Below are 23,903 nucleotides of genomic sequence, written 5' to 3' on the forward strand. Positions count from 1 at the left end.
TTAATTACAGACAAGGCGGGTGGGACTTAACTGTCCCCGTATCTCACATCTGTTAAAGAGAAGTTTTTGGTTTTTATTTAAATTTTGTCTTAACATTGAATAAAAGCCAAATTTTTAAAAATAATTTATTTTATGTGCATATATATATATATATATATATATATATATATACACACACACACACACACACACCCATAGGTGTGAATGTCTCTTCATACCCTGTGCTCATGCAGGTACTTGTGGAAGCCAGAAGAGGGTACAAGATTCCCTGGAGCTGAGGTTAGATTATTGTAAGCCACCCAGTCTAGGTACAGTTATCCAAATTAAGGTTGTCTGGAAGAAAGTACTCCTAGATAGCACTCTTAACCACTGAGACACCCCTCTACCCCTAGTTAAAAATTATTTGTATATGTATGACTATGTATATACCTGAGCAGATGCCTGATGAACACAAAGGGGCCGGTTACAGGTGATATGAGCCATCCCACATGGATGCTAGAAACCAAATTCAGGTGCTCCGGAGTATTTTCTCTTAATTTCTTTTTTTCTTTTTTAAAGATTTATTTATTTATTATGTATACAGTATTCTCAGTACTCTGCCTACAGGCCAGAAGAGGGCACCAGATCTCATTATGGATGGTTGTTTGCCACCAAGTGATTGCTGGGAATTGAACTCAGGACCTTTGGAAGAGCAGGCGGTGCTCTTAACCACTAAGCCGTCTCTCCAGCCCCTGTTCTCTTAATTTCTAACCATCTCTGTCTTACAAGTGCTGGAATTACACGTCTGAACTACTATGCCTAAGGAAATCTTCCATTACACACATACACAGGCTCCTGTATCAAATCTAGAGCCTTAGACATTCTAGAGTTCTAACATTGAGTTACCTTCCCAACCCTAGAGCTTGCTTTTTGTTTCTTGGTTCTTTACTTAGCCCTGGCTGTCCTGGAACTTGTTTTGTAGACCAGGCTGGCCTCAAACTCAGATTTCCCTGCCTCTGCCTCCTGAGTGCTGGAATTAAAGGCGTGCGCCTTGGAGCTTGGTTTTGAGGGAGCACAGGCCTTGGTTCTGTCATCTGCCTAAGGGCACAGAGCCTGGTTTGCAGCAGGCCAGCTTAGTAGAAGAAGAAGTTCAGCACCTGTAGAGTCCCATTTTATCTCCTCTTCCTCTCTGGCTTTCACTATTCTAAAAAGATCTTTGCTCTCCAATATGGAGTGCTTAAAAAATCTCCAGCTATTTTCCTGCGGGATGGTGTAATAGAAAATCCCAAGATATCCTACATTCAAAGCAGAAAGGGAAAGGAGGGGAGGGGAGAAGAGGAGAGAGAAGTTAGTGGGCTCTTGTTTGCATTAGATGGGGTCTCACTATGTCTGTCTGCCTCCCCAGGAGCTCACTGTGTAGATGAGGCTGGCCTTGAACGTACAGAGATCCTCCTGTTTCTGACGTCGAAGTGCAGTGCTGTTGTGCTTCACGTGTTTCAGGTTGCCTCAAACTTGCTCTTCAGTTGTGGACGACCTTGAACTCCTGATCCTCCTGTCTCAGTCCAAGTCCTGGTATTGCAGATGAGTGTTACTGAAACTAGTTTACGAGAATTCCTTGTAGACTGTCCATCCATCACAAAACTCTTGAGCTGTTTCACTATTTATAGCCAACGTAGATTCAATGCAAACAATTCATGATTTCTTTGATTCTGCTTCAGCTTTTCCTTTTCCTTCCCTCCCTCCCTCCCTTCCTCCCTCCCTCTCTTGTTCTTGTTTTTGTTTGTTTGGTTTTGGGAGGGAGGCTGTGTTTTTTTGTTTGTTTTGAGACAGAGTCTCACTGTATAGCTCTAGCTGTCCTGGAACTCACTTTATAGACCAGGCTGGACTTGCACTCACAGAGATCTGTCTGTTTCTGCTGAGATTAAAGATGCCTGTCACCATGCCTGGCTAAGAGTTTTGATTTATTAAGTAAAAGCCACTTTTGTGGGGACTTCTTTTTGTTTGTTTGTTTGGTTGGTTTTTGTTTTGGTCCTGAGAAATTATGTCTCTGAAAACAAAAACAAAAACACCTCATACTGAACAATAAGTTCTGGATTTCCAAAGAGGATTTATTTTGCAGTTATCTAACCTGTCCTTGTCCACCAGTTGAACAAACAAGTGTATCCATCTTTTTGTTTTGTTTGTTTGTTTTTTGTTTTTTTTGTTTTTTCCAAGACCTGGTTTCTTTGTAGCTTTGGAGCCTGTCCTGGAACTAGCTCTTGTAGACCAGACTGGTCCTGAACTCAGAGATCCCCTTGCCTCTACCTCCTGACTGCTGGGACTAAAGGCGTGCGCCGCCACCACCTGGCTCTCGTCATTATTTCTAATGGATGCACTTTGTCCTTTTCTTCCTTAATTGGGTCTTGCCAAGGTATCCATCCTCATCTTGAACTCATCCTGTAGCTCAGAGAGGCCCTGAATTCGTGAACTCCCGTGTGTTGCACTTACAGTTGGTCAAGGTCAGGTTTAACTTTCCTGTTCTCTCACGCAAATCAAATCATCTGTGCAGCCCCTAAGGGATCTAAGGTTGGTGCCGGGTGTGAACAGTGAAGGCCGCTGTTAATCTGCTGTCTCCAAGTCAGGTTACAGGCCTCTCTGTAACCCTAGATACTTGAAGGCAGAGGCAGGATGATCACCCAGAGTTCCAGGCCCGCTGGGTGTCTCACCGTCTTTCCACAAAGTCATGGCTCCAGGATTAGAATGTGAGGTTGGGGATGGCTCAGACAGTAAAGAGCTTGAGCAAACCTACACTCCATCTCTAGCTCCCATGGGAAAAAGAAAAAGCCAGGTGTGTTGCCTAGCCTAATCAGTGAGAGACCGGTCTCAAGGAAATAGACAGCATTCTGGGGGAGGATGACACCTGTGACTCCCTCTAGCCCCTCCACCTACACTCACCGCCACCACCCTAATGTACATACATGATTATTAAAGAGATTTTAAAAGAACCCAAAGTTTCATCAGGATTATCTATCTACCTATTATCTATCTAATCTATCTATTATCTAATCTATCACCTTATCTATCTATTATCTAATCTCTATCTATCTATCTATCTATCTATCTATCTACCTATCTATCTATCTGTCTGTCTGTCTGTCATCTTTCAGTTTTTTGAGGCAGGGTCCTGGAGCTTACTTTGTAGACTAGACTGGCCTTGAACTCCCGAGTGCTGGTGTTAAAGACGTACGCCACCACCATCCAACAGGATTTGTAAGTACTAGTAAGTCTTTTAAGTACTAGGGCTATATTGTTTGTTTCTATTTTCATTTGCCTGACCACAACGTAGAATTCCAGTGCTGAAGATTGAATTTATTTCTAAGAGAAAATGCCAAGCCCCTACAAGCAGTGATTATTTTAGTTTTCTGAATATGCACAGTAACCGGAGACACTCTATGGAAACTGGTCGGTGGAACGTAATGGACATGTGGTGCTCAACCTGTAAGCGTCACTGTCCTTACACAGGGAGCAGCCTGACAGGCAGGATGACGCCTTCATCCCACGCCGATAGCAGTCAGCCGCAAGGCGAAGCCGAGGCCCGCCCATCTCTGTGCGTGCGCACCGGCCTTCCTCAAGCCCCGCCCCCGTCCTTGTGGGGTTACCGCCTCCGCTCAGGTAGGGGTGGCATGCGAGGGAGGGGCGTCGGTGAGGGCTGGACCGGAGGGCCAGCCTGGGGCCTTGGGGCTCCCCTGACTTCCGACTGCGGAGGCTGTCTCTGTGACTGCCCTTCCGGGATGTCGACAGTTCCAGGGGCCAGGGACAGCGGTCGTGGACGCCGCGCCCTCGTGGCTGCAGCGCTCCGATACCGCGGCTCTCCTGCTCCTGTCCCCAGGACCCGCAGTTCCCAGCCTGGAGTCGGGTGTCCCGGGTGGCGTGAGGACACAGGGTGCAGCCCGTCCTGACAGGCCGAGCCTGGGCCGCCAAAGCAAGGGGCCTCCCGAGGCGACGTGAGGCTCCCTAGCGCCCACTCCATCTGCTCCAGTGGCCTCACAGCCGATCCGAAAGCTGCGGTGACATGCTGCGGTGCCCACAGCCCCGCGGGACCGAAGCCTGACTGATGTCGAGGGTAATAGGGACCCAGAGGCAGCTCCGAGGGCTCTTACCCAGACCTGAACCATCAGCTCGCCTTCTACATGTCACTGTCTAGTGAACTGAGGGGTCTGCCTCCCCCGCTAAAATTCTGCAACTATTACAGCTAGCTAGCTAACTCCCTCTTATCCGCTACTGTGCTTTGCACATTTCAGTGACCCAGGCCAGCCGCAGAGGGAAAATGAAATGGGAAATTCCAGAAATAAACCATTAATAGGCTTTAAGAACCTTATTATGGTACATTGTTGTAATTTCCTACCAAATGTATATATTTAAGTTTTATAATTATGTATATAAGGGAAGTGTATTCATTGTTCATGTATGAGGGAGGTCATGGAATGGTTCCCGCGATAAGGGATCCGCTACCTATTAGGGAAGTTATACCCCAGTGTGTACTAGGCATCGGAGCAGTCAGCTCTAGAAGGCTCGGAAGTGGGGTTTTTAGGGTACTGATTGGAAGAGACTGAGCATAAAACCAATCTAGCGCCTTCCATGATGCCTGACAACCCGGAAACCTCATTGAACCTGAGTGAATGAGAAAGTTCATTGACTAAGGGAGTAGGGCTATACTGAACTCAGCTCTCTCTGCTCATCCTACCCCTGCCTCCCCTGGGCTCAGGCAGACAAAAGTAATTAGGCTGAGCCTTTAATCACAGCTGATTTCACAGGCAAGAAGCCATGGAAAAGGAGGGAAAGGCAGAAATCCTGGGGAGAGGCTTGCCTCCCTCTGGGACCCCCCCTCCTCCTCTCCCAGTTTGGCTCTCAGTAATCTACTGTTTTCTTGTCTCTCTCAGGACACTGGGTTCCCTAGTTGCTGCCCCAGGCTTAATGATTGTCCAGAAGGCGGCTATAAAGAGCCTGGGTGGAGGAGGGAGCAGAAAAACACAGCTCAGCAGATCTGGGCACTAAGAGAGCAGCAAGCAGGAGCCGTCAAGAGGCTGTGATCAAAAGCACTGTGACCTGGCCTGCAGGGCCCGCTTTTTCGGCCATGGCAGCCCAAGGCTACGGCTATTACCGCGCTGTCATCTTCGCAGCCATGTTCGGGGGCTACAGCCTGTACTACTTCAACCGCAAAACCTTCTCCTTTGTCATGCCATCTTTGGTGGAAGAGATTGCTCTGGACAAGGACGATTTGGGTGAGTCTTGGAAGGGTAGGGTAGTAGGCCGTGGGATACACTGTTTGGAGTGTGGTGTGTATAGCATGAAGTGTGTGCATGTGAAGTCAGTCAAGCATGTACCAAGTACAGAGGCTGATGAGCTCCTTGCATGTGGTGTGGGTGAAGGACTGGGGCTCGTTGCTTATCTGGTGTGTATGCCTGTGACCCTCATGTACCGGGGAGGCGCAATGTAGGGAGAGTCTGAGCCTGTGGGTGCATGCTGTACCTGCAGGTTAGTGAACACTACGAAGGTAGCACCCGTGATTTGAGCAGCCTGCTATGCTACCTCCAGGAGGAGTAAGATCTTTCACTAGACCCCTTTCCTCCACGGTCAGACATGGTGGGGCAACAGCACTTCCTGAGGCCTTTGGGGTGAGGTGGGAAATGCAAATGCTAGGGAAGGAAACATCACCCTTCTAGTTCAGACAGTTGCAGATAGAATTACCCAAGTCAGCCTGGGCCTATGCTACATGGCTCAGCAGGCAAGAAAGTGTCCGACATACAGCACGGGTCCTTCTGTTCCTCTGGGAAGGAACCTGTTTTACCCTGCCAAGCACCTGTACACGCCTGATCCCTTGCCTTCCTCCACCCCCTCCTATACCTCTGCCCTGCCCCTAACCCCTCAGGTGTCCTGCTCCCTGCTCTCCTTCACTGCAGGGCTCATCACCAGCAGCCAGTCGGCAGCCTATGCCATCAGCAAGTTTGTGAGTGGGGTGCTGTCTGATCAGATAAGTGCTCGCTGGCTCTTCTCCTCTGGGCTGCTCCTGGTCGGTCTGGTCAACGTCGTCTTCTCTTGGAGCTCCACAGTACCAGTCTTTGCTGCTCTCTGGTTTCTTAATGGCCTGGCACAGGGGCTGGGCTGGCCCCCTTGTGGGAAGATCCTGAGGAAGGTAAGTGCATCCGCCAAACCTGTCTGTGGCAGGGGGTACCTAGACAGGGTTTCTCTGTGTAGCCTTGGCTGTCCTGGAACTTTGTAGATCCACCTGCCTCTGCCTTCCAAGTGCTGGGATTAAAGGCGTGTGCCACCACTGTCCGGCTGGGAGCACCCCTTCTTACACACCCCTTTCACCCCTAACCCATAGCAAGTTTCTTAGGTCTCTGCCAGCTCCTGCTGCTTGTCAGGATATTTTAGGAGCATGAGAGTAGGGGGATCGGGTGGCAGATGAGGGTATTGGCTCTGCCAAGTAGAAACACTCTTTCCCTCATCCCTGTAATGTGAGTCTCTAGGTCTGCTGCACTTGAGCTGTTCGCTCAATGTGGACTGTAGGCCAGGTTCCTATTATACCCCTTCTGTCTCTCAGTGGTTTGAGCCGTCCCAGTTTGGCACTTGGTGGGCCGTGTTGTCAACCAGCATGAACCTGGCTGGAGGTTTGGGACCTATCTTGGCAACAATCCTTGCCCAGAGCTACAGCTGGCGCAGCACACTGGCTCTGTCTGGGGCATTGTGTGTGGCTGTCTCCTTCCTCTGCCTGCTGCTCATCCACAACGAACCGGCTGATGTTGGACTCCGAAATCTGGACCCTACTCCCTCCAAGGGCAAAAAGGGTGAGCATCTAGCAAGCTGACTCTTAAGGCACCTTCATTCACCTTTTACTTGGCACAATTTTGTTAGGACTAGCCTAAGCCTTGCTGTGTTTGTCAATAGATGGAGGCAAAGGAATGGGTGGGGAAGTAAAGTTCTATCCTTGAAAGTCAGAGCCAGCATATCCTGGGCTTCTCTGGCAGCACAGACCTCTCTGTTCTGGATAACACCTTAAGTTTAAGAGGTTTGAGTGCCTTGTCTATCCATACCAAGCCTCAGTTTTTCTTTCATTTGCTAGGCTTTTACAGCAAGGTAGAGGAGAGAGGAGCAGGGGTTTGAGGGTTACCCTTCACCAGTCCTGGTTGGGCCCACAGACTCTAGCCTTGCCGCTGGTTAACAAATGGTTGTGGGAGTGGTCCAGTGGGGGACAGGCCAGCAGGAGCAGAGCCCAAATCCTATTTGTTCTCTTCCTACATCCAGGTTCATCAAAGGAGGAGAGTACCCTACAGGATCTGCTGCTGTCCCCCTATCTGTGGGTGCTGTCCACTGGCTACCTTGTAGTTTTTGGAGTAAAGACCTGCTGTACAGACTGGGGCCAGTTCTTCCTCATCCAGGAGAGAGGGCAGTCCGCCCTAGTGGGTAAGATGAGGGTTTGAACAGGGAAGGGTGTGAAAAACAGGAGCCAACGCAGACAGGATATCTAGGCTCTGTTTCCATTTATCCAGACTCCTTCCCTGAGGTTGGGCACCCTTGGAGATATCTCTGTATCTTGGGATAAGGCGTTGTGGGATATCCCCGGAGAGGAAATGTCTCATTCTTTTTCCTCCCATCTCCCCACAATTTTCCATGCAGGCAGTTCCTACATGAGTGCCCTGGAGGTTGGAGGCCTTGTGGGCAGCATTGCAGCGGGGTATCTGTCAGACCGGGCCATGGCAAAGGTGAGTTGCAGGAAAGACTGTTAAGGAAGAGAGACTTTTCATCTTCCTTGCATGGCTGGGCTACCTAATGGAGAGATGGGCATCCTGGGCATATGGGCTGGTTGGCACCAGTTGTGTGAGACAGGAATGATTCCAGGCTTCTGTCTGCTTGAGATATGGAGAAAAGACTGGTGGGAAAAGTTTTCACTGGTGGCAAAGAGAACCGGAATCTCTCAGTAGGCTTCTTCTCTGCCCCAAGGAAACTAGGGGGGCAGTGGACTAGGTGCAGCTCCCTAGCACGTGTCCCGTGCCTGCCCCAAGGTGGAGGAAGGGAAGTTGTGGAATTTGGCCTCAGATCACCGAGCAGCTCCTAGGGCCTCCCAGAGCTGTCTCGGGCCAAGAACTGTGACAGATTGCCAAAGACCTGTCAGCAATAGCCCTGCTGTGTCAGAGTCCATGGGTGGTGGTGTTTTGCCTTGCACAGAGGGCCTGATACGGCTGGCACTGTGTCCGTAGGCAGGGCTGTCTATGTATGGGAACCCTCGTCATGGCCTGTTGCTGTTCATGATGGCTGGCATGGCAGCATCCATGTTCCTCTTCCGGGTAACGGTGACCAGTGACTCACCCAAGGTAAATATTGAGAGCCTGGCAGGCTGCAAGGTACGAGGAAAGAAAGCAGGATGCGCTTCCCCGGCCAGCTCCTTCTCCCTTTGCAGCTTATACCTTACTTTCTCTCTGGCACTTTGTGTCCCCTCCACTCTGGGCCTGGTTTTCTTCTCTTTCTTCCGCTCTCTAGGATGCTGCTTTCTGGACTCCTGCTCTCCATCCTCTGGCTGAGCTCACAGGCTTTACGGAGCACGAGGTGCCTTAAAGATATCTCTGGTTTTTCTCCTGGTCTGTCTTATTTTTGTTTTCCCTGTCTCGCCCCTAACTCACCCAGCTTGAACAAATTCTGAAATAGCCAGCATCCAACTCAGAGGGATGACTCTTAACTCCCCTAACCCTGTCCACCTAGGCCCTTGGGGCTGGCTCACTGCCATCTCTATCATCAGCGGTACTGGGAGTGGGGTGAGGATGGCTACGGACTATGGCTTGACTAAGGGCTAAGTACACTTTTCTCCTTAAGCAATTGTGGGCAATTAATTCTCAATACTACCTCTCCCTGCCCTGGCAGATCTGGATCCTGGTGTTGGGAGCTGTGTTTGGTTTCTCTTCTTATGGTCCCATTGCCTTGTTTGGAGTCATAGCCAATGAGAGTGCACCTCCCAACTTGTGTGGCACCTCTCATGCTATTGTGGGACTCATGGCAAATGGTAAGTGGTACTTTCTGGAACAGCTGCCTCCTGGCATTGTCTTGCTCAGGCCTGCTAGAGGTAGAACTGCCTACCTGCTTTAGCCTCACATGGAACTTAGATTCTTCTCTCTCCCCAACAGTGGGCGGATTTCTGGCTGGGTTGCCCTTCAGTACCATTGCCAAGCACTATAGCTGGAGCACCGCCTTCTGGGTGGCGGAAGTGATTTGTATAGCCAGCACAGTTGTCTTCTTCTTGCTTCGGAATATCCGCACCAAGATGGGCCGTGTACCCAAGAAGGCAGAGTGAAGAGAGTACTCACTATGGAGCATCCCCAACCTCAGCCTCCCTGGCAGGGCATAGAAAGGGAGAAGCTGCTCTAGTTAGCATGGAACCTTCGCCTTTCTGTGTCTACACTGTCTCCTTGGACCTCCACGGTGCTACAAGTTACCAGTGGCTAATGAGATCCTAACTCCCATTCTATGCTCTATTTAAATGTTTGTTTTTAAGACTCCATCATATTTCTACCTTCTAGCAGACAGAGATAACTCCTGCATTCAGGTGTCTCCTATCCTTCTTCCTCTCCTAGTCCTGTCCTGTCCCCATCTCCTAGTGAGGTAAATCTGTTTCTGCAGCTGCAGAACAGTAATGCCTGTGGTTTCTGGTGTACCCCAAAGCTTCTTGGCAGGGGGCAAAGTTATTGCCAGTACCTCAGTCCCAAGGGAAGAGAGGAAGCCACCATTCTCATCAATACCCTGGGACAAAAGGGGGGAACATAGTGGGCAAGCTGACTTGTTATAGATTAATAAAACTAGATTTGATAATAAATAGTCAGTGGCTCATCCTTTCAAAGGGAGACATAAGCTAGACACAGCTTTCCTTGGGAAAGTATTCTTATCAGTATCTGCTCTTTTCTACCCCCAAATGGAAAGATTTTTCTCTGGAGTGAGACAGGAGAAGAATAAGTACAAGCCCAGCATCACCTGGACATTGTATACTGTGGGGTTGCAGGCAGGTAAATAACTTAACGGAGGGAAGTCAGAAAGCATGGATCCAAATTCAGTGCGGGTCATCAGTAACTGGCTTGAGGACTTTGAAGCACAGCTACTTTGTAATTTGCTAAATTCTGTCTGCAGTAGTAAACACATCCTAGCGTTAGAGTGCATACTGAGATAAAACTTAGCTTGAATCTAAGTGCTAACAAGTACTCCATCATCCACCACCACACTTCAGGCTCTCAGGAAATCAGTTCTGGGACTGCATCCAGGGCTCAGGAGTCAAACTACTATGTCAGTTAATGAACATCAATTTATTTTGTTTTCTACTAGGAGATAGGACCTCACCTTTGCAGAATGCCCTTACCATTCCCCTCCCATGCTTTTCTCCCAAAGCATACATATGTTAAGACAACAAATACTAGAACAAAGGAAAGTTTATTAAAGCATTGCTAAGCCAGCATCCTCCATAAATAAATCTGTACAGAGCAGGGCGTAGGACTGTGATATATACAGAAGGGCAGGGAACACGGCATTCTAGCCCAGGAGCCGTCCCTATCACCAGGCTCAGTGTTCTCCCACTTTCAAGTATATAAGGCTACTGCAATAGGATCCTCACTGGAGTGGAAACAGCAAAGCCTTTCTGCAGCATGCCTCAGAATTTAGGGCGTTCATTCCAGGTTCAGCCTATGACCCAGGTCCAAAAGTGCCAGCCTTCTCTGCCACCTCTAGAGCTAGCTTCAGGTTTTGATCAAACAGCTCACATCTAGGCCAGACCCAGAAGACAAAAAATTGTGAGGTGTCAGACCCCTGCCACAAAGGGTAGAGGGAGAATTAGTAGAAACTACTGAAGAACACGAAGCACAAGGAAACCCCGTGTTCTCAAGATAAATAAAGCTGGTGACTGTTGGCCTTACCTAAAGGCAATACTTGGTCACACTTGGGAGACCACATAAGGCTTTGACAGTATCTGGGACTACCTACCTGATAGGCATTTCCAAGGAGTAGAATGGATTCTTGAGGGCAAAGTCTGAGTAAATCTCATAAATTTTTCGGAGAAGAGAATCTATTCCAGCTTGCCTAGGATCTGCCAGGACCACAAACTTGATCCCTGGAGAAAAGCAGGACCGGTTACCCAAGAACAGAGAATGCAGCAAACGTCATCCTATGTTTTGTGCAGCCCTTTCATTTCGTAAGACCTATAAACCCATCTTTATTTTGTGCTATTGCCACATCAAACAGCTAACACAGGAGGCTAGAGATGAAGTGACTTCACTGTCACCAGGTGACCGAATGCCCAGACTTGGGATCTAAATGCCATTTTTTAGTCTTGGAATCCCTCAGCAGAAACAGGACAGGCAGAAGACAAAACTCTGGCAGTTCAGTTATCTGCAACAAGGAGTGAAGCAATGAGAAGCAGAATTGAAAGGCCATCTCTATTTGGCCTTCAAATTTTATTTGGAACAACACATCTTCCAAAATGTGTGAAGCCTAACATTGACGTGGATTTTATCCAAACTCAGATAGCCAGGGTTGAGCACACTGGGTGACAAACAAAATCGGCCTCTGATTAAATATTGGCTTTGGATTCCCAAGACAAATGGATGTATTTGCACAACTGTCCCTGGAAACCTGACACCATCCCTGCCCTTATTTACCAGAGCCTTCTCTGGTCAATCCCTTGGTCCAATCTGCCCCAACCATCCCTATAGGTGCCTACCTGTCAGTGTTTGGAAGCAGTGCAGTTTGAATGTGTCTGTCTCCAGCATCTCGATGCCTGAACTTCCCTGTTCCGGAGACAGCTGGGAGCCAATGGCAAAGAGCCTGTATGCAAGGGAGGTAAAGTTGGCAATGTTCCAGGTGATGAGGAGAAAGTGCTCCTCAAGCTGAGGAGTTCACTCTACAGCCAGGACAGACAGGAGAAAGAGTGTGAACTACCCAGCAGCAGTGCCAAATCTCTTACATGCAAGTGCCTTCTGCATACTTTGTAAACTACACATTTTGCTACGAAACCCCATTCCCCTCAGATTTATTTAATTTTTATTTATTTTATTTATGGTCTCAAGTCTGGTCACTCAGTCACCTGATGACAGTAAAGCCAGTTCATCTCTACCCCTCCTCTATAGGCCGCTTTATGTAGCAGAAAGGACAAAGTAAAAATGGCTTACGGTAGTGTGTTTTTCTGTTATGTATGTGGGTATACCACATGTGTTCCTGGTACCCACGGAGGCCAGAAGGTGGCATCAAATCCTTTGGAACTGGAGTTGCGATTGTAAGCTACCATATGGATGTTGGTTCTCGGCAAAGGCATCAAGCACTCAGTCATCTCTCCAGTCCCAATATGAAGCATCTTACCCTAAAAACGTTAGCTAAAGCCAACATGCTAGGGAACACATGCATATCTTCTTAGTTCATGGCTATGCCTAAGCCGACATGCCTCACACCGCAGGTAGTCACAGGAAGACTCTGAATGTCTACTTAATTCAATTACCTAGCCCAGCAGTGCTGGCGCACACCTTTATTCCCCACACTTGGGTGACAGAGGCAGGCTGATCTCTGTGCGTTGGGGGCCAGCCTGGTCTACAGAGCAAGTTCCAGGACAGTCAGGGTTACACAGAGAAACCATGTCTCGAAAAAAAAAAAAAAATTCAATTCCCTTATGTTAAAGACGCTAAGGCTAAGATTAGGAGGTGAGAAGCTGAGTTAAAACTACCTCAAACCTGGATATGTTCTATCAGTTATTTCTTCATGACATCAGAACTCAGTCACTTAAGAGGTACAAAATGATTGTCAGTACACAGAAAACACTTTAGGCATCCTAGAAAAAGCTGCTGGGGGGCGGGGGGAGGACTTACGAGTGGAACATGGAAGCCAGCATGAGCTTTTCGTTAGAGGTAAGGCGGGGCCGACCGAATCGAATGGACACCGGGTAGTTCGCAGAGTTACCCAGATACTCCAGCACTTCTTTCCCGTCGGCCGTGTACTTGCCATTCACGTCCATGCCATTGATGGCCAGCACGGCATGGCCCACTGCAAAGAGACTTAAGGATCAGAGGCGCTCCGATCCACGCCCCCTTTCAGTTCCCCCAATCCTGCACCTGCCCATCAGCCCACTTCCGCAGAGCCGACCCCGCCCACCCCGGATGCCGTCTCGCTGGCCGAAGGCGACCAGCACTCGCTCGTCGTGCAGTTTCAGTAGCAGGTCCAACGGGTAACTGAAAGTTTTCTCGGCTTCAGCCCGTGGCGAGTAGCTGTCCCACTGGTAAATCAGGCCGCCGGCTTTGTTAACCACGTACACACTGAAAATCGCCATCTCTGCACTACCGCTAAGGCGCTACCATCCAGCCTCTTCCGGACGTCCCAGCCCCGGAACTGGCGTCAAAGCCCCGCCTCTGCTCTCCTCCCATCTGCCTGAAGCGCACGCGCAGACCATGCCCCCATAGTTCGAAGAAACGAATTTCTGGGAACTGTTCTACTGTGTCTCAGAGTCGGAGAAGAACGTTAGTGACTGTCGGGTGACCCTCAGCACAGCCCAGCATTCACAACCGGCACCTGGGGGCGTGGCTTCAGGTTGGAAGCCACGCCTCCCTTCCCCGTCTCGCAGGAGGGTGAGGCGGGGTTTGCTTAAGCTTGGCCCCACCTCTTGCCCCGGAAGTACTTTTTCGAGGCTGAGGTTTCTGGGACTATTGGCGAGTCGGGCTTCCTTTTTTCCCGACATCTTAGGGAGGCTGCAGTGGTCGTCGCCACTCTCCGAGCTTCATCATGGTGAGGCTTGCGGGTGTTGGGCGGCGGGGTTCAGGGGGCCGAACAGTGATGGGGGCGGTGAAGGCGACGCTACACGGAGCGCTTTGAGATCTGCGTGGCTGCGTCTCAGGGCTGCTTGCGGGCATTGCCTCCATGTGCTCCGGCGCCGTCGCCATGGGTGGGGGAGATGCAGCCGTCGGGGCGACTGGGGCCGCCCTATGACCAGCCCGCACTCCCGCTTTCTTCCCCTAGCCGCCCAAGGATGATAAGAAGAAGAAAGATGCCGGAAAGTCGGCCAAAAAAGACAAAGACCCAGTAAATAAGTCCGGTGGCAAGGCCAAAAAGAAGGTACAGGGTAGCCATTTGTAATAGAGGATTCCGGGGGGACCTTTTGTGAACCTGTACTGTAATTTTTTTTTCTTTAGATCGTGAATTTCTAGAAACGTAAAACATATTGTTGACTTTGTACCTCTACTGATTCTTGTCCTTATTTCAAGAATTTGGTGGTATATTAAAACAGTGGTTCTCAACTACCTTAATGCTGAGGTGTTTAATACAGTTTCTGATGACCCCCCCCCCCAGCCATAAGATTATTTCCGTTACTACCTCGTAACTGCTTTTGTTTTTTCGAGACGGTTTTATTTGTGTAGACCATGATGCCTCTGCCTCCTGGGTGCTGGTATTAATCCTGGCGTAATTTTGCTGCTGAATAAAATGTAAATTTCTTATAGGTGATCCCTAGGTTGAGAACCACGGCAACCATTGTGTAAAGCCACAGCATTTGCACAGCCACTGTCCGGACTGTTAGCAGGTCTCTAACGCTGTGGCTTAGTTTGAAGTCTTTAATTTACCTGATGTGATAACCAGAGGGTTTCTCACACTTGGAATATTTGGGAAAAGATGATTCTGCCAGGATTTCTGACTAGTGTGCCTTTTCTTATGAGCAGAAGTGGTCCAAAGGCAAAGTTCGGGACAAGCTCAACAATCTAGTCCTGTTTGACAAGGCTACATACGACAAACTCTGTAAGGAAGTTCCCAACTATAAACTTATTACTCCAGCCGTGGTCTCTGAGAGACTGAAGATTCGTGGTTCCTTGGCCAGGGCAGCCCTTCAGGAGCTCCTTAGTAAAGGTAAAAGATGATGTGCTTTGTTTGGGGGACTGGGTTGTCTTGTTGGTGATCCAACTGTTTCTGCCACCCCAAGTGCTGGGATCAAAGACTCTGTCACTACCACCTAGCTTACTGCTGGTATAATATGGTTATTGACGTGGCCTTGAATTCCTGACCTTTTCTGCCTCTCAGGTACTGGGATTAAAGGCAAATACCACTATACTCTATTAGGGAAACCATGTCACTATGCAGCCCAGGAAAATTATTATCCTCCTGCCTGGGATGTTTTGGTTACAGTCATTTTTACTAAATACACTGATGGGGCTGGGTGCTGGAATAGAAGTGCATGTCCTACAGAGAGACCCTTGTGCATTGACTCCTAGCTTGTAATCCAACATTTTAATGGTAAGACCGGAGAATCAGCCAGGAGCTCTCAAGCCAGTTAACCTCTTAGGGGAGATCCTTTCTCAACAGAGTGGAAGAAAAGTGACTTCTCAACACACTAGCATTCTGATGCCTCCACTCACACACACTTAGTCCACAGTAATGGGGGAGGGGGCAGACGGACAAGGTTTCGCTGTAGCTTTGGAGCCTGCCCTAGAACTTGGTCTGTAGACCAGACCGGCCTTGAACTCACACAGACCCACCTTTATCACCAAGTGTTGGGATTAAAGGTGTGTGCCCTCACACAAAGCAAATCTTAAAAGCAGCTACACTGATGGTTCATGCTTGTGATCCCAGCTCATTGAAGGTTAAAAGGATCCTAATTTCCAGGTCCGCATAGGCTATAGAGTAAGACCCTCCTTCAAATACCACTCTAAGAACCTAGGGTCTGATAAAATTAGTCATGTCCTTGGTGCTGGAGAGAAGAGCATGAGGTGGCCTTCTCAGATCATCAGGCACACACGTGCCATACATTCATGCAAAGTCCTTCAAACACACAAAAAAATTAAGATCTTACCCTTTCTCCTCAGGGCTTATCAAGCTGGTTTCAAAGCACAGAGCCCAAGTAATTTACACCAGAAACACAAAGGGTGGAGATGCCCCAGCTGCTGGTGAAGATGCATGAACAGGTGAGAGAACCAAAGGGCTCTCTTGGCATTGAAATACTGCGTGTTCCCTCTGAGATACTCTGATTTTTGACTTTATCTCTTTATCCTTTTGCAGGTTCAATCAGCTGTACATTTGGAAAAATAAAACTTTATTAAATCAAATCAATGGGTGCTCTGTTTCCTAAGAAAGACAACTGGAGAGGATCTGGCTTTCGAAGTAGTAATTGGAATGGGTTTGTTGGCTCTGAGGTCATAGGAGTATCAGGCTGGGGCTCTTCAGCTTTTTCCTTTGTGTGACTGCTTGTTTCTCGTTGCGGCTTCAGTTTTGAATTGATGCCTGAAAGGAAATGAAGACTTAGCAAAATTAATAGAAAGCATATAGGAGGTAGCTGATTAGTCTGGACACATACCTGGACTGCCAACGGCGTCCATTATTCCAGACTCTGCCAAAAGAGGGCAGCCACCCTGCACTGGTATCGGAACTGTGGTCAAAGTTGGCCCCAACTCGTTCTGGGGGGAGTTTCTTCAGTTTTTGTTTTTCCTCTGCAAATAAGAGATATGGTGACCTGACTACTGCATGCCACTGTGCTGCAGCCAGCTCAGGAAAGTGGCATTGAATGTGAAGCCAGCTTGCTTACTTTCTTTAAGAAATTCTTCATAGGAAGGTCCTATTGGTAGGTTTCCAGAGCTGTGTTCCTCCTCTTGGATCATCCATGGAGGCGTGGCACCTACAACAAAGCAAAGTCCTTTACTATGTAATGCAGTCCAGCCAGGAGTACTCAAGAATAAAAATCCGAGGTTTCTGGAGCTTGAGCTGGTGGCGCACACCTTCAGTCCCAGCAGAGGGAGGCGTATCTCTTTTGAGTTTGAGGTCAGCCTGGTCTACAGTGAGTTCTCAGACAGGCTCCAAAGCTATACAGAGAAACACTGTCTCAAGGAAAAAAAAGGCAGCATTGGGAGGCAGAGGCAGTGGAGGGTGTAGACTGGACGTTTACAAGTGTGTGCTGAGCTCTCAAGGTGGTATGTTACACTCCTGCAAGATTGCAGAAAGTGTCACCTCACCTAACAGCCAAGCACTGGGTGTAGTTACTTTAAACATTGGTTTGGTTGGCTTTTTATTCCTTTTGGAGTTGGTTTCACTGTGTACTTCAAGCTGGCTTCAAAATCAAGCCCTTCCTGCCTTCAGCCTCCTAAGTGCTGTAGTTAAAGGTTCCTCTTGGCTGTCAGTCTTGCTGCCTTAAGATCCCAGCACTGGGGAGGCAGCAAGAGAAATCTGAGTTCCAGGACAGGCTCCAAAGCTATACAGAAACCTTGTCTCGAAAAAAGAAGTCACTGTGGAAACAAGTTAGGTTCCAGCTGTCGTGACTGGCTGTCTCCATCTAATGGTGCTAGGACCATACCTGGCTTTTTGTATAGGTGCTGGGGATTGGAAGCTGGGTCCTTCTGCTGTACAGCAAGTACTCTTAAAAATGAGCTATTTGCTCAATTCTAAAGCTTTATTTAAAAAGAAAATAGCAAACAGGTCAGATAAGGTATATTTGTCTAATTCTATCACTTCAAAAATTTTGGTAGGGACTGCACAATGGTTAAGAGCACTGTTTATTTTTGCTGCTCTTCCAGAGGTCATGAGTTGAATTCCCAGCAACCACATAGTGGCTCACAACCATCTGTAATGAGATCTGGTGCCCTCTTCTGGCATCCAGGCAAAACACTATACAAAATTAAATCTTAAAAATTGTGGCAGGAGCTCAAGGATTAACCTGTATCAAAATAGCTGGGCATGGTGATGCACACCTTCAACCTCGGCACTTAGGAGGCAGAAACAGGTGGATATCTTGAATTCCAAGCTATCCCCATTCATAGTTACAAATTGAGACCCGGTCTCAACAACAACCAAAAATCAAAACAAAGCACCCAAAATTGCCTTGCAGACATAGAAACATTGCTCAGAAACTTACCTGAGTGGATGTTACCAATGCCAGGTGTGTCCTGTGGTGAAAATAAGACGCCAGATAAATCATGAGATAAATACTCAAAGCTAGAGACAGCAAACTGTAAGGAACACAACTTCTGACAATGCTAGTTCTGAAGAACTCCAGTCACTGAACAGTCCCCTGGTGGGACTGAGGTAGGCAGGTAAAATTGCTTGACAAAGTTACACAGCAATTAGAGACACAGAAGGGAGTGCTAGGATTCAATGGCAGGGTGGTGGGGTGTAATTTCAGATGGCCTGTTGGAGTACCCAAGTGTGGATACCCTGTATCAAGAGTAAGGTGTGGGGGCTGGAGAGATGGCTCAGTGGTTAAGAGCATTGCCTGCTTTTCCAAAGGTCCTGAGTTCAATTCCCAGCAACCACATGGTGGCTACAACCATCTGTAATGAGGTCTGGTGCCCTCTTCTGGCCTTCAGGCACACATGTAGTCAGAATATTGTATACATAATATTTTTTTTTAAAAAAAGAGTTAAGGTGTGAGGCAGACACTCCTGAGTAGATACTACCCTGAAAGGTTGCAATAGTGTCTAGGAACACTACCACAGAAGGATGTAGTAAGGGAAAACAGGCAGGAAGAGAAGATGGTTAAAATAGGTAGAAAAGCCAAGACAGCTGTCTTGGGACCTGAGGGGTCAATGACCTCTTCCAGTTTGCTTGTCCATTGTACCTGTACCTGGTGGCCAATGAATGTTAGCTGCTGTCCTGTCTCCATCCAGTCAAGCTCTGGAACACGCTGCAGGTCCAAGTGTGATACCTGCTGTGAGCTGGAGGCTACATGGCTGAAAGACAGGGGAGCCAGGCTGGCAGATGAGGTCCTTGAGCAGTGAGGAGGGCAAAGATTAGATCTGTTCCCGTTTTCCAGCATCCAACAAAAGAGGATCCCTGACAACGTACCCATTGGTTGCTTTCCAGTTTCCAGGTGCCGAAGAGCCCTCTTCTGGATCTGGCTCTGCCTGAGGCTGAGTTTGATTCAGGAAAAATAAATGTGTCTAAGGTGCTTAACAGCCTCCCTGGGCCATGAGCCCACACTCCAGACCCCAGAATATTATGGAGGATACTGCCCATTTTACCAACTCCCAGCCCTGCCCACATCTCCATTGAGGGGCCCTGCCCCCACAGAGAAGGGAATTGAGGCATATCGACTTGTGACCCATTAGCTCTCTGAGAAGAGTTGACAGTTGGAATGCTGGACCAGGGGAAGCCAGGCATCAGTGGATTTGGATACTGCGCTGGGTCCGCCGAGGGAAACAAACCTCTAAGACAGATCGGACCAATTCCTGCCGACTCTGCTCTACTTCCCGGATCTGAGCTGCCATCTGTGGGAGAAAGAATGCTTAGGGTGGCTCTGGATCATGAGGAGAGCTCCTTTGCTGAGTCCTTTCTTCCTACCTCTTTAATTGCCTCATCCTCTTTCTCCTCATAGGAGTCCAAGGCCTTCACCATGGATTTCTTAAACCTAAAAATGAAGGAATTATAAAAATACTGGAAAGGGCCAGGTGGTGGTGCCTCACACCTTTAATCCTAGCACTTGGGAGGCAGAGGCAGGCGGATCTCCAGAGTGAATTTCAAGACAGCCAGGACTATTACACAGAGAAACAACATCTCAGACAAAAACAAAAACAAAACAAACTGGAAAGAGATAAATTAGCCTAGAACTCCAGCCCCACTAGTTTAAAGAACACTTCAGTAGACAGTTTTTAATTCTGAAGGGAAAAAACTGAGACAGTCTGATTGTATAGCTTAGCCTAGCACAGAACTCCCACCTCAGCCATCTGAGTGCTGAGATTACAGGGATGAAACATCAAGCTCAATGTAATTTTGAAAATTTGCAACTCACAAAAACAAAACTGGTCAAATGAGCCCCTGTAACTCTCACCTGGGTACACTGGTGACGCTGTCATGACAGCTCCACTATGCACCCTAGTTTTTATTAGATTTATTATTTATGCAGTGTTCTGCCTGCATGTATAGGCCTGCGCACCAGATCTCATTACAGATGGTTGGGAGCCACCATGTGGGTTGGGAGTTGAACTCAGGACCTCTGGAGGAGCAGCCCATGCTCTTAACCTCTAAGCCATCTCTCCAGTCCCTATTATTTATTTGCTTGTTTGTTTATTTATTTTGATTTTCTGAGACAGGGTTTCTCTGTGTAGCCCTGGCTGTCCTGGAACTCACTCTGTAGACCAGGCTGACCTCAAACTCACAGAGATCTTTCCAGGCCTGCCTCTGCCTCCCGAGTGCTGGGATTTACGGGTGTGTGCCACCACCGGACACACATTATCATTTTTAAAGCATATACTACTCTACTGCTTTACCAGCAGACTTGCTTAGTTCTCAGCATCCATGCTGGGCAGCTGGCAACCACCTGTAACTCCAGGCCCAGGGGGATTTGATACTTCGGCCTCCCTAAGCAGCAGCACTCAAGTGCACACACCCAACAGACCAGACACACCTATATACACAAAAATAAAATAATAATTATTTTTGAGATAGGATTTCTCTCTGTAGCCTTGGCTGTCCTGGAATTTGCTCTGTAGATCAGGCTGGCCTCAAACTCAGATATCTGCCTGCCTCTGCCCTCCTGAGTGCTGAGATTAAAGGTGTGCGCCACCACTGCACAGCTTTTTTTTTTAATGAATCTTTAAAAAAAAATACCACTATTGGCTTGGAGAGATGGCTCGGGAAGTTAAGAGCACATACCATTCTTGTACACAACCCAAGTTCAATTTCTAACACACACACATGTGGGGCTGCTCACAACTGCACTACAGTTCCAGGAAACCATCTCCTCTGGCCTCCAAGGACACCTGCATTCACACACCCTCCCTCCCCTGCCTCGACATTATCAAAAATAAGGGCTGGAGAGATGGCTCAGAGGTTAAGAGCACTTGATGCTCTTGGAAAGGCCTGGTTTGGGTTTTAAGTACCTATGTGGTGGCTCACCACGGTGTAAATCCAGTTCTAGGGCATCTAACATCGTCTTCTGGTCTCTGCAGACACTGCATGTTCATACATACATACATACAATACAGGTCAGACACTCCTACACATGAACGTATGTCTTAACTAATACCACCATAAAAAAGTAGAGGCAAGAAGATCTTAAATTTGAAGCCAGCATGTATTATATAGTGAGATCCTGTCTCAAAACAAGCAGGGCTACACAATCCTCCTGTCTTAGCCTTCTTGGTGGGGATTATAGGTTCCCTATAAGCTGCATTTGTATCCTCTTTTACACCTTTTTTTTTTCATCTTAGAAGAGTAAGTCAAACATGGTGACACATGCCTTTAGTCCCAGCACTTGGCAGATCTCTGTGAGTTCAAGGCCACCCTGATCTACATAGTGAGTTCCAGGACTACATAAAGAAACACTGTCTCCTAAAAGAAAAAGGAAAGAAGGAAGGGAGGGAGGGAGGGAAGGAGGGATGGAGGGAGGGAGGGAGGGAAGAATGAACTCATCATTGCCCTCAATAAGTTTCTATGTATCTTCATTCACTAACCAACGATCCTATGTAGGAAGCTGAAAAAATGGCCCAGAGGTTCATAGCACTAGCTGCTCGTCAGAGATCCAGGTTTAAAGAAACACACAGCAGCTTACAACCATCTGTGACTCCAGTTCCAGAGGATCAGATGCTCTCTTCTAGCCTCTGAGGCAGCAATCCTCTTGTCTCAGCCTTCCAAACAGCAGGGACGATGGGCCTAAACCACCACACCCAGACATCACATTTTCTGTGTGTACACATTCAATGTAGAACTTGGTGGGGGCATACTAATAAAAAGTGCTATGAAAACATTAGATAACAATGAAATCGCTGCTGGACTTCCCAAACTTTTACTTACTTTGGGTGTGTTGAGACACATAGCTTGGGCTGTCCTGGAACTTGAGACCCTCCTGATTCAGCTGATTGGAACTATGAATGTGCACTAACATAGTTGAGTCTGAACTTCCCAAATGTGTCCTTGTTTTGAGATAAGGTCTCATTCTATAGCAGAGGCTGGCTTTGAACTCTCAAGAATCCACTCTCAGTTTCCCTAGTCCTGGATACAGACGCTCCTTTGGAGCTTTCCACTTCGAAGCAGTTTTTGTGCCTGAGACAAACATCTGTAGTGTTCACTTTGCTACTTTGTCTCTTATACCAGGTGACTTACCGTGCATAATCCTGGGGGGAGATCAGAAACTTCTCTTTCATCTGGGCATTGGCCTTGTTCTCCCACCAGAATTTGTTGGTGGCTTTCTTATGCTCTGGGCTGAGAATGGAGAGGAAGAGTAATCTTAGCAAGGCAGAAAGATAGTAAAATACTACTGGCTATCAGAGCATTAGGTAAGTAATGCAGACTGGCATCTGGGTTGCTTCCTTGGACAGGCAGACAAAAGAACATTATTTAGTATCAACCTCTTCAATATCTCAATCTCGGGATTCCTTTCCTCCGATAGAGTGAGATGGAAGGAGGGAGGAAAGCGGCTTTTCTAACAAGACGGTGGTAGTGGATGCTAAGACCCCCTAAACTGCAAGCTTGGCAAGGTAATTCAATCCATCTACCCCAAGTAAGTCACAAAAGCGACCTTCCTCTCCTCAGTTCCAACTTTCCCTCCTTCCGTGTGTACATCTCTGCGTGTGTACGGGGGAGGCGGGTGTTCCCCAGATGTCACCTGGCCAGATGTTCCAGCAGACCCCCGTGCAGCACTGTCAGGTTTCCGTGGCTCAGGTGTTTTCGCACTTCGCGGCCACAGCACGGACACCAACAGCACCGATCGTGCTCGGGGACATAGCGCTCTATCTGGGCGGCACGGACGGCCTTGCGGGCGGCTTCCACCTGCAGGACAGAAGCCAGCTAGGACCCTGAAACCACAGCCTGCGGGCCCTCGAGCCCGGCCTGCATCCCTGGCCTCCTCCAGCCTCGCTTCCGCACCTGCGGTAAAAGCCGCTCCAGAACCCCCTTCAACTGCCGCTGGTGCTTGCGGCTGTAGACGTGTCCGCGACCACAGAAGAAAGTTTGGCGACACAGAGGACATCGCTGCGGTGGTGCCATCGACCCCAGGACCCGCTATCACCTCCACCACCAGCCGGTTTGTCACCACCCACTAACCCCTGACCCTCCCGGGGCGGGGCGAACCCGGGAGCTCTCAGCCCCCTCTAGAGGTTGTAAGCGGTACTGCAATTCGTTCTGCGGTTGCGCACACTATTTACTACCTAGCCCCGCCCACGTGCACGCGGAAAACTGAGCAGACTCAGTGGCATTCCAGATGTCCTGCGGCTTGTGAAAGAACTTCGTGTGTATACACGGGACAGGCTGCACTCCAGTTAGGACCTCGGACTATCACAGGGCGCACACTGTGTCCCCGAGCTTTGTGTTAACGACCCTGCTGAGTTCTCAGGTTGACGATTTGTAGTTTGGCATTATTGTTATTTTACACGTGAGAAAGATGTGGCTTCGAAGAATGAGGACCTCTGAGGAAGACTGAAGAGGTGTTAGCTTCAGAGTCAGCATCAGCATCCAGTTTCCCTGAAGCCTGCTGGAGAACACTTGATCCAAGTGATTGTGATCTAGTTACAGCCATTCCACAGGAGTGTTGACTTTCTGGTGGTAATTACTCCTTAATCTTTAAAAGTGCTCCGGAGTAGAACAGTCTTTGTAAGTAAGCCACTTCTCCCAGCATTGGCTTGGTAGTCTAATTCCTTGATCTCTGATGCTTAAAGTGAGTCCTTCGCTAACAGCCTTGCAAGAATTCTCATATGTCGGGGTTCTTACTCAGCAGGTAAGAGCACCAACTGCTCTTCTAGAAGACTCTGGTTATATTCCCAGCACCCACATGGCAGCTCACATCTGTCTGTAACTCCAGTTCCAGGACACCCTCACACAGACGTACATGCAAGCAAACACCAACGAACATCAAATAAAAATAAATTTAAAAGGTGGAAAAAAAAGAATTCTTGTGTGTCATATAACACCCTAGGAACGTGTTTCCTCGTTTTTCCAAAGCTGCTCAATGTCTACACAGTCTGCCCAATTACTGT

At 48.3% G+C, this 23,903-nt stretch overlaps 4 protein-coding genes across 7 annotated transcripts; 2 read left to right on the forward strand and 2 right to left on the reverse strand.

Moving 5' to 3' along the window:
• The first annotated feature begins 3,748 nt into the window (after positions 1–3,748).
• Slc37a4 (solute carrier family 37 member 4) lies at positions 3,749–9,820 on the forward strand. Its single transcript, XM_038321531.2, has 9 exons — positions 3,749–4,081; positions 4,899–5,240; positions 5,919–6,151; positions 6,563–6,806; positions 7,264–7,422; positions 7,636–7,721; positions 8,217–8,330; positions 8,875–9,013; positions 9,135–9,820. The coding sequence occupies exons 2-9, from the start codon at positions 5,093–5,095 to the stop codon at positions 9,299–9,301; spliced, it is 1,290 nt and encodes a 429-aa protein (XP_038177459.1). The 5' UTR covers positions 3,749–4,081; positions 4,899–5,092; the 3' UTR covers positions 9,302–9,820.
• A 586-nt stretch (positions 9,821–10,406) lies between these two features.
• Trappc4 (trafficking protein particle complex subunit 4) lies at positions 10,407–13,446 on the reverse strand. 2 transcript variants are annotated; one of them, XM_038321536.1, is made up of 5 exons: positions 13,126–13,446; positions 12,843–13,017; positions 11,708–11,811; positions 10,972–11,098; positions 10,407–10,753 (listed from the first exon to the last, which is right to left on the reverse strand). In XM_038321536.1, exons 1-5 carry the CDS (start codon positions 13,298–13,300, stop codon positions 10,675–10,677), a joined length of 660 nt encoding a protein of 219 aa, XP_038177464.1. In that variant the 5' UTR covers positions 13,301–13,446; the 3' UTR covers positions 10,407–10,674. The 2 variants fall into 2 exon arrangements, with proteins under 2 accessions (XP_038177464.1, XP_038177465.1); XM_038321537.1 differs by lacking the exons at positions 11,708–11,811; positions 13,126–13,446 and having other exon boundaries at positions 12,843–12,978.
• Positions 13,447–13,591: 145 nt separating this feature from the next.
• Rps25 (ribosomal protein S25) lies at positions 13,592–16,055 on the forward strand. The gene is made up of 5 exons (XM_038321538.1): positions 13,592–13,752; positions 13,984–14,079; positions 14,679–14,862; positions 15,816–15,914; positions 16,009–16,055. Exons 1-4 carry the CDS (start codon positions 13,750–13,752, stop codon positions 15,908–15,910), a joined length of 378 nt encoding a protein of 125 aa, XP_038177466.1. The 5' UTR covers positions 13,592–13,749; the 3' UTR covers positions 15,911–15,914; positions 16,009–16,055.
• Positions 16,022–22,957, reverse strand: Cenatac (centrosomal AT-AC splicing factor). 3 transcript variants are annotated; one of them, XM_038321534.1, is made up of 11 exons: positions 22,798–22,957; positions 22,538–22,701; positions 22,036–22,134; positions 19,276–19,342; positions 19,140–19,202; positions 18,781–18,845; positions 18,560–18,665; positions 17,852–17,882; positions 16,532–16,621; positions 16,304–16,436; positions 16,022–16,230 (listed from the first exon to the last, which is right to left on the reverse strand). In XM_038321534.1, the coding sequence occupies exons 1-11, from the start codon at positions 22,915–22,917 to the stop codon at positions 16,170–16,172; spliced, it is 999 nt and encodes a 332-aa protein (XP_038177462.1). In that variant the 5' UTR covers positions 22,918–22,957; the 3' UTR covers positions 16,022–16,169. The 3 variants fall into 3 exon arrangements, with proteins under 3 accessions (XP_038177462.1, XP_038177461.1, XP_038177463.1); XM_038321533.1 differs by having other exon boundaries at positions 18,554–18,665; XM_038321535.1 differs by lacking the exon at positions 22,036–22,134 and having other exon boundaries at positions 18,554–18,665.
• Between the last annotated feature and the right edge of the window lie 946 nt (positions 22,958–23,903).

This window comes from Arvicola amphibius, chromosome 3, assembly GCF_903992535.2.
Source record: "Arvicola amphibius chromosome 3, mArvAmp1.2, whole genome shotgun sequence".
Lineage (NCBI taxonomy): Eukaryota > Metazoa > Chordata > Mammalia > Rodentia > Cricetidae > Arvicola > Arvicola amphibius.

Bases quoted from the DNA above. Each gene is read 5' to 3' on its own strand.
- Slc37a4 (XM_038321531.2), top strand. From the start codon at position 5,093: ATGGCAGCCCAAGGCTACGGCTATTACCGCGCTGTCATCTTCGCAGCC. The intron at 5,241-5,918 runs GTGAGTCTTGGA...CCTTCACTGCAG, and splicing joins TCTGGACAAGGACGATTTGG to GGCTCATCACCAGCAGCCAG. The intron at 6,807-7,263 runs GTGAGCATCTAG...TCCTACATCCAG, and splicing joins TCCCTCCAAGGGCAAAAAGG to GTTCATCAAAGGAGGAGAGT.
- Trappc4 (XM_038321536.1), bottom strand. From the start codon at position 13,300: ATGGCGATTTTCAGTGTGTACGTGGTTAACAAAGCCGGCGGCCTGATT. The intron at 13,018-13,125 runs GTGGGCGGGGTC...GTCTCTTTGCAG, and splicing joins CCAGCGAGACGGCATCCGGG to TGGGCCATGCCGTGCTGGCC. The intron at 10,754-10,971 runs GTAGGTAGTCCC...GGTCTGGCCTAG, and splicing joins TCCTTGGAAATGCCTATCAG to ATGTGAGCTGTTTGATCAAA.
- Rps25 (XM_038321538.1), top strand. The intron at 14,080-14,678 runs GTACAGGGTAGC...TCTTATGAGCAG, and splicing joins GTGGCAAGGCCAAAAAGAAG to AAGTGGTCCAAAGGCAAAGT. The intron at 14,863-15,815 runs GTAAAAGATGAT...CTTTCTCCTCAG, and splicing joins TCAGGAGCTCCTTAGTAAAG to GGCTTATCAAGCTGGTTTCA.
- Cenatac (XM_038321533.1), bottom strand. From the start codon at position 22,917: ATGGCACCACCGCAGCGATGTCCTCTGTGTCGCCAAACTTTCTTCTGT. The intron at 17,883-18,553 runs GTACAATGGACA...TTTTCACCACAG, and splicing joins TCATTGGCCACCAGGTACAG to GACACACCTGGCATTGGTAA. The intron at 16,231-16,303 runs GTATGTGTCCAG...ATTTCCTTTCAG, and splicing joins GGACGCCGTTGGCAGTCCAG to GCATCAATTCAAAACTGAAG.